This window comes from Brassica rapa, chromosome A08 (assembly GCF_000309985.2).
Source record: "Brassica rapa cultivar Chiifu-401-42 chromosome A08, CAAS_Brap_v3.01, whole genome shotgun sequence".
Lineage (NCBI taxonomy): Eukaryota > Viridiplantae > Streptophyta > Magnoliopsida > Brassicales > Brassicaceae > Brassica > Brassica rapa.
In genome coordinates this window covers 20803346-20811300 of record NC_024802.2, presented here as the reverse complement: position 1 = coordinate 20811300, position 7955 = coordinate 20803346, and the positions used below count along the sequence as shown (strand labels likewise).

General features: G+C 36.2%; 3 protein-coding genes across 4 annotated transcripts; 2 read left to right on the top strand and 1 right to left on the bottom strand.

Annotated features, from left to right (window-relative positions):
• The first annotated feature begins 1228 nt into the window (after positions 1-1228).
• Positions 1229-3306, top strand: LOC103836148 (ribosomal RNA processing protein 36 homolog). The gene is given in 5 exon segments (XM_033277936.1): positions 1229-2588; positions 2675-2802; positions 2894-2940; positions 3033-3054; positions 3057-3306. Coding segments are annotated over 5 exon segments (261 nt in total). The 5' UTR covers positions 1229-2583; the 3' UTR covers positions 3116-3306.
• Positions 3207-5138, bottom strand: LOC103836149 (serine/threonine-protein kinase PEPKR2). Its single transcript, XM_009112382.3, has 2 exons — positions 3825-5138; positions 3207-3738 (listed from the first exon to the last, which is right to left on the bottom strand). The coding sequence occupies exons 1-2, from the start codon at positions 4843-4845 to the stop codon at positions 3389-3391; spliced, it is 1371 nt and encodes a 456-aa protein (XP_009110630.1). The 5' UTR covers positions 4846-5138; the 3' UTR covers positions 3207-3388.
• A 250-nt stretch (positions 5139-5388) lies between these two features.
• On the top strand, positions 5389-7882 carry LOC103836147 (E3 ubiquitin-protein ligase At1g12760). 2 transcript variants are annotated; one of them, XM_009112380.3, is made up of 5 exons: positions 5389-6176; positions 6765-6887; positions 6969-7101; positions 7178-7345; positions 7440-7882. In XM_009112380.3, exons 1-5 carry the CDS (start codon positions 5602-5604, stop codon positions 7611-7613), a joined length of 1173 nt encoding a protein of 390 aa, XP_009110628.1. In that variant the 5' UTR covers positions 5389-5601; the 3' UTR covers positions 7614-7882. The 2 variants fall into 2 exon arrangements, with proteins under 2 accessions (XP_009110628.1, XP_009110629.1); XM_009112381.3 differs by having other exon boundaries at positions 5602-6176; positions 6768-6887; positions 7440-7880.
• The last annotated feature ends 73 nt before the right edge of the window (positions 7883-7955 follow it).

Below are 7955 nucleotides of genomic sequence, written 5' to 3'. Positions count from 1 at the left end.
ATTTATGTTATGTAGTCTTATTTTATATTCTTTAAATAATGTAATACAGTATTATACATTATATTTTTTTAGAATTGAGAAATACATATAATATCTTATCCGCGCGTAGCGCGGTTAAAAAATCTAGTTAAATTTAATAATCATTTATTCATGTACCACATGTTATTAGAATTAAGATTAAATTGTGTATTTTTGGTCAAATTTACGTTTAAAAATTAAAAACAGTATTTTATTATAATTGTAAAATATAAATACAACAACACATAATTTGAAACAGGGCGAATTTTCTAAATTCAATTGCAAGTATCTATACAATCTACATATCTCCTATATATTATTTGAGAAGCATTGCAACATTTTTTTGTAGCCACGTGTCATCACTAGAATGATTCTTAGAATCCTTAGAGAAATAGGTTGGTCCATCTAAATATATAATAAGCTTTTTATTAAACCACAATAAATACATTATTAATGTGCTTCATTATTTCCTTAAATAAGATTTCGAAATTGCCTAATGTGGCTAAAGTATATATGACAATTAATGATTTTGAATAATAAAGATTTGATAAAAATAAGTGTGTATTATAATTATATTTGTTTAATTTTAAGCTATTAAAATAAATTAAACAATCATAGTAACTATATAATAAAAATTAAAAAGATTATTTATATATTATATTTTGAATTTTTATAAAAGAGTATAAATTACTAAAACTATTCAAAGTTTCACATTCAAATTTTGTGATCTATGATTTAAAACTTTTGTAACGATATGATACAAATAATTAAAAAATAATATAAGTTGAAAGTCTCATTTAATAAGTATCAAAAATAAAAGATATATAAATATATGTATTATTTTAAATTAAACTATATGCCATATAAAAATACATAAATATCTTAATTTTGAAATTTACTTTGAACATTTTTTTGATAAAAAATTTGAAAAAATATTGACAACTTAATTTTTAAAAATATTATAAATTACTTAAACCATTAATTCCACTGTGAAAATTTTGTTATCACTAAGTTAGACTTTTTGCTATAACAGATAAAAATGATAAAAAAATATGAGCAAAAAGCATCATCTAACAAATATTAATATCAAAATTATACCATATATATGTTACTATCATTTAAATTTAATTATATATCATATCAAATAGAAAAAATATTTTTTCGATTTATAAAATTTATTTATATGTTCGCACCAATTTAATTATATAAGTAGTATATAATGACTTTTTAATTATTTAATATATATTTATTATTTCATAATATGTTATAAACATATAATATATAAAATAATATATATATATATATATATATATATAATGTTCATCAAGGCGCGGGTCTTAACCTAGTTTAATATTAAATCTGATAGACAACACGAATACTAACTGTACTAAATTGATAATTAATAATTTAACGCCAAAAAGTTGGTCCGAAATAGTTTTAACACAAAAGCAAAATCACCAATATACTATAATCTTGCCTGAAACGGACAAAGAGATATTACTTAGAGAGGTGACCATGTGGTTTTTCTTTAATCATATCCGTCACTAAGTTCTATATAGCTTTAGCTTTTCACAACCTTTTAATATTGTATCTTAAAGTCACATAATGAATTATTTTGACAGTATTAAAGGGGTTCTGTCTTTTATAAATGGTAAAGGTATGGGTCCAAAAAAAAAATTCCCTCTTGTGTTAAAGAATAATTTATAAAGAGAATATTCTCATTTTTGTAGTTTTAAGAAAAATGAAACTTCAGAATTACTTATTAAAGTTAACTTGGCTGACAGTTTACCTCTATGTATTCGGATTTTACTATTAATGGACATCTTTCAAATTGATATTGTCGTTGAAGACGGTGTTAACTGGCAAAAACATTAAACATATTATACAAAAACATTTAAAAAAAGTGTACACTTTTATAACTGTTATATTGCTCTTGTTTTGGGATAAAGCTGCCGCCAACTGAGAAAAAAAAAGTATTTTCAGAACTGTTAAATTTGTTAGTGGGTTACAATGGTACATGATGAATATGTAATCCTCATTACGTTTTCACATTGTTAGATATTTATTTAAAAGATGTAATTGCAGATCCTATATCAATAAAACATGAAAGTAATCAGTTTTGTTATGCAACCACAAATAAAAAAAATGTACCAAAAAAATCAGAGAGAAAGAAGAACCGGACCGGTTTGTTTCCAATGTTAAAGAGCGCGGGAACTTACGGCTAAGAAGACGCAAGAGAAAAAAAGAAGAAGAGAAGTGTGTGTTTGTTACTTCTTTACGGGGCTTGATCAATAATGCAACAGGTATGATTCTTCCAATGTAATAATATACGCTCGAGTAGGCAGTGATAGTATTTCGTGTAAGCTTATATTTTTGATTCAATTTTTAATTACCTGACGTAAGCTGATCGGTACACTTTCTCAAAACCCGATAAAATTCGGTTTTGTTCGGTTCAGTTGTAAACCGAAATTTGAAATTACCTAGGTTATGTTGAGGAACTGAAAAAGCAGCTCAAGAAAACAAAGAATCCAGAAGAGGCTGAGGAACTCAAGAACAGGTTAACTTATGTTGTGAGTGGTCCTTTCTTTTGCTCTCCTCTTGTCTTATTTACTGCTTCACTGCTCTAACCATCTGTTGACTTATGTTATAACCTCAGGAGTCAGGAGAAGTGGTTGAAATATGATCCATCAACAAATAACAAAGGAAAATTAATACTTACAGAACACAAAAGGAAAGAAAGAGAAGCCGCAAAGATGGGGAAGAAGCCTTACTATCTCAAATAATGTATGCTCTTTTTTTGTGTTTAACATATATCAATTTCGAGTTTCTTTATTTGCCAACAGTTTGCTGAATCGTTTTCTTACTTGTGATGCAGCTGAAATCCGAAAGCAAGCACTCATGGAAGAGTACAACAGTCTCAAGGTATGTAGAATCAGTTTTTATTAACTCATAAGCTTAAAATGTTCTATAAAAACATAATCTCTGAACCACTTTTTTTCCTTGTGCAAATGCAGGAATCTGGGAAGCTTTCATCGTTTCTGACAAACGGAGGAAGAAGAATGCAACAAAGGATCACAGATACATGCCTTATCGGTGAGACGATGCCTCAGATCAATAAAAGAGAGAGAGTCAGAGAGAGTATTGCTTTCAGGTTCATGCCGAGAATTGAGATGAAGATGAGCTAGCTATAGGGAGAGCAAAAACGTTTTTAATTGCTATTGAGTATACTATTTACATGATCTGTACAACATAGTGAGAATTTTAAGGTAATCAGATCAAATCCAACTATTAGAGACATAATAAAGAAGTCACTAAGATCATCATATCACGTGTAACTAGGACACTTGGTCGAATCCCATGTGATTTTGGGTCAGAAGGCTCGACAAAGTGTATTAGTCGCAGTCAAGTTAGAAGAGTGTTGCTGTTCCATGGGAGGGATGTTTGTTGGACTATAGACTCTGATTCTCTTTGGTTCTGAGATCCTCACGTTGGAGATGGCAACCACAAGCGCATCCACCACACCGCTCTCATCTTCTTCCTCCTCCTCCTCTGTGTTGGAGAATGAATCAGATGTTGTCTTCTTCTCTATGTTAGTTCTGTTTAGGTTCAGACTGCGAATCTGGAGACACGGAGGAGGAGGTCCTGCTTGACCCTTGTGCTTCGACTTGATACACATCGTCTTGAGTGTCATGTCTGTGTAAAAGAGTATCCATGGATGCCCTGAAACACACAAGTGAAAATATAGTAAGCATTAAACAACGACAGACAAAAAAAATCAATGATACTGCACGCGCTAAATGGCTTACTTAGCACTTCATCCGCTGTGATTCTGGCAGATTCGTCCCTTGTTAGCATTCTTGACAATAGATCACGAGCCGGTTTGGAAACGGACTCCCACACACCCGAGTTGAAATCAAGCTTCACTTTCTTTATCGCTTCGAAAATGGCGTCCAGAGAGTCTCCCCTGAAAGGAAGTACACCAGACAAGAGAGCGTACAAGAGGACTCCAGCACTCCAAACGTCGACTTTCTCTGAATAATTTTCAGAAATAACCTCAGGTGTCACATAAGCTGGACTTCCCGCCAATCCAGACAACGTTTGACCTTTAGCAATCCTCATCGCAAGCCCAAAATCAGCAAGCTGAATCTTCCCACCACCTGTGAGAAGAATATTCTCAGGTTTCACATCTCTATGCACAACTCCCATCTCGTGGCAATAGCTAATAACCAGCATAAGTTCCTTGAATACATTAGCTGCTCGCTGCTCAGAACACTTAACCATCTGATCAACCAAACGTCCCCCGGAACACAGCTCCATCACAAGATGGAAACAATCCGACTCCTCATAAACCGCATGCAATGTGACAACCAGAGGATGACCAGACAAATGCTGCATTATCTCAACCTCCCTGTGAACAGTCTCCTCCCCCTTTTTCAAAGTCTTACAAGCGAAATCCATCCCGTTATTCCTCGACCTACAGATCCTCACCGATCCAAAGTTACCTTTCCCAATACTTGGACCAAAGACATAATCATCATCTATCTTATTCTTCCTACCCGTCTGCGTAGAAACATCAATGCAACCTATCTTCCTTCTCAAACCTCTCCCTGACGAAACCAAAGACGATGCACCACAGGGAGGTGCAGTAGCAACGCCAGCGAGACGTCTCTTAAAGGAACCAACAGAGTCATTCTCCTTGCACCGCTTCTTAAGCCTAGCGTAACCTTCTAAAGAGAAGTGTGACCTGAAGTTGGTTGTTCGTGACGCAGCTGCACATGATGACTCCTCTGAACACTCAGTTTCACTTCCTTTCCGCTTCTTCCTCATCAAAAGAGGTAACTTTACCGGAAAATGCTAGTTCGAAATTGCAAAGCCTTACACTCAGTCCCTTGATCGAACCTCGGGGATCACCAAAAAGCGTTCTTTCTGCCGATGAGGAAGACCCAATGGAGCGAATTGAAGAACTGGTACAGAATCGAATCCCGATAAATCAAAACAGTAGCGAAGATCAAAACCCTAGCAATCTCGACGAATTGGGGAAAAAAGCTTAAGCCTGAATCAAGCAGCAGATCTTCGTTTAAGAAGAAGGATATAACGAGACTGTGTGATGTGTGTATATATCTATAAACCGGTGCAATGTCGGTCCTGAGAAAACCGGTTTATGATTGAACCTTCTCGACTCGAAAAGAGTCTTTCTTGACGAAACGCCCAATAAATACAAAAGCCCAATAATATCTTTGCCACGTTTTTTCAGGGGCCTTAATTAAAATATGTCTTTCAGACACATTTATTGTATGTTTATAAAATAACCCCGTATATATTCGTTATTTGTAAATAAACCTTGTCTTGTTGTTGACTGTTGACTAATGGAAGCACATGAAAACTATTAAATGATTTTTATATTCAAATATTTAATTTCCTAAATCATCATCGTCGTCGTCTTCCTCATTTCTCTCGTCCTTTCTCGAAACCCTAGCGAGATTACCAATTTCGTTTCCTGAGATCGAATCCTCACCTTCTTATGACGTAACGCTACCTCAATTTCATCGAATTAGGTTAATTTCGCGAAGAATCGAGTAAAAAATGTCAACTGTGACTACGGAGAACTCCTCATCATCACGCCGTCTCTCCTCCGACGCAATCGATCAATCACCGTTGCTATTAACCGGCGATGAAGGAGGAGGTTCCGGGAACAACGGACGGAGATCCTCCGTGAGGAGACAAGGATTGAGGGAAGCGGCGAGGTTTCTAAGCCGCGCGAGCAGCGGAGGACGCGCGATGCGGGAGCAGTCTGTGATTGTGAGGGAGGCTGCGGCGGAGCAGTTGGAGGAGAGGCAGAGCGATTGGGCCTACTCGAGGCCCATCGTGGTGCTTGACATCGTGTGGAACTTGGCGTTTGTGTCTGTTGCTGGGGCTGTGCTGGTGATGAGCAGGAATGAGCATCCGATTATGCCGCTTAGAGTTTGGTTATTGGGGTATGCGTTGCAGTGTGTGTTGCATATGGTTTGTGTGTGTGTTGAGTATAAGAGGAGGAATAGGATGAGAACTAATAGGAGGAGTTCTCCTTCTTCGTCCTCTTCATCTTCTTCCTCTATGGAGGAAGATGCTTTGGGTTCAAGGAGGAATTCAGATGAGCATCTGGAGAGCGAAAGCAGCAGGTATGTTGCTAGACTTGCGTTACTTGCGAGCTTGCTTTGGCTTGGTAGCATTTGAAAAGATGAAGCTTTTGCTGCACTTAGATTGTGGTTTTTATTAGCTGGTGAAGAATAGATTTGATGTGATACGTTTCACTTAGAAGATCAGTCTAGATTTCAAATTACAGATAACTGGATACTTTTGCATGACTTGTGTGAGCTTGCTTGGTAGCCTTAAAAAGATGAGGCTTTTGTTGCACTTAGATTGTGGTTTTTATTAGCTGGTGAAGGAAAGATTTGATGTGATACTTAGAAGATAAGAGTTTTGGTTTGGATGCTTAAATGGCTTGCTTACTTTTATGATCTTGCCATATTGTTGTTGTGCTTCCTAGCTAAAGCTTTGGTTGCACCTTTTAGACAAAGCGTCTATCTTCTATGTTCATTGATGCATGTTACAGCCTAGACTCTAGATTAAATGCAACCTTTGGTGGTTGGTTACTATCATCATTTTTCTTTCCTAATGTCAGGTATTAGATAGTTACAATAGATTAACTCCTTTCTTATAACACAAAATAAGGGTGTCGGATTGTTTTTTTTTTAATCTCACTTAAGCAGTTTTGCGAAGCATCTGGAATCTGCCAACACAATGTTCTCATTTATTTGGTGGATCATTGGGTTCTACTGGGTGTCTGCTGGTGGCCAAGAGTTGGCGCAAGAATCCCCACGGATTTACTGGTTTCTTCTTTCTCCCATCCCCTATATTTTGACTAGTGTATGTCGCCTTTAGTGTCTGAATGCCTTGCTTATTATTTTCAGGTTGTCTATCGTCTTTCTGGGTTTCGATGTGTTCTTTGTTGTCTTCTGTGTTGCCTTGGCCTGCGTTATTGGCATTGCTGTCTGCTGTTGCCTGCCGTGCATCATTGCAGTTTTGTACGCTGTTGCAGATCAGGTACATTCTCATAACCAGTTCAACTTATATCCTGATTCATAAGTAGTGCTAATAACACAAGACGATGAAAAAACAGGAAGGGGCGTCAAAAGAAGACATTGAGCAGCTCACCAAATTCAAGTTTCGGAAAGTTGGTCGTGTCAACAAACACGCCGGTGATGACGCCCAAGCAAACACCGAGGGGAAAATGACAGAGTGTGGTACAGATTCACCCCTTGAACATACCATTCTTCAGGAGGATGCAGTAAGTCTAGACTACAACAACACACAGTTCACTCCTATCATCTTAATATAATTACATTGTCATGATTCCTGATTCTTACGGTTCTGCATTGTAGGAATGTTGCATCTGTCTCTCTGCATATGAAGACGGAACCGAACTAAGGGAACTTCCTTGTGGCCATCATTTCCACTGCTCATGCGTAGACAAATGGCTATACATAAACGCCACTTGCCCACTCTGCAAATACAACATCCTCAAGAGTAGCAACTTGGACCGTGAGGAAGTCTAGAAGAAAAATATTCGCTTATTCATGACCCCACATAACATTTGATCAGGAAACTTGGGGTCCAAAGGTAAAAAAAAAAACGACTGGTGTTTTTTAGATATGATGCATTGTTTGTGATTTGCTATCTATACAAATTATTATACGTTTGTTTGTTTTTATATTGATTTTTTGGTTTGTACATGTATATCTATCTTCTGTCACTTACAACCACTATTTTGTATTACCTCTCTGTATCATGGATCTTTCATCATCTGGAGATTGGTCATTGAAGATTTTGATCTTTGAGTTTATAAAGTTTCTCGATGGTCAAGTCCAGGTTGGTCAATGATCAGAACTTTTGTTGAT

Excerpts from the sequence above, each read along its gene's own strand:
- LOC103836149 (XM_009112382.3), bottom strand. The coding sequence starts at position 4,845 with ATGAGGAAGAAGCGGAAAGGAAGTGAAACTGAGTGTTCAGAGGAGTCA. Across the intron at positions 3,739-3,824 it reads CACAGCGGATGAAGTGCTAA|GGCATCCATGGATACTCTTT; the intron begins GTAAGCCATTTA and ends TGTGTGTTTCAG.
- LOC103836147 (XM_009112380.3), top strand. The coding sequence starts at position 5,602 with ATGTCAACTGTGACTACGGAGAACTCCTCATCATCACGCCGTCTCTCC. Across the intron at positions 7,102-7,177 it reads TGTACGCTGTTGCAGATCAG|GAAGGGGCGTCAAAAGAAGA; the intron begins GTACATTCTCAT and ends ATGAAAAAACAG. Across the intron at positions 7,346-7,439 it reads CCATTCTTCAGGAGGATGCA|GAATGTTGCATCTGTCTCTC; the intron begins GTAAGTCTAGAC and ends TCTGCATTGTAG.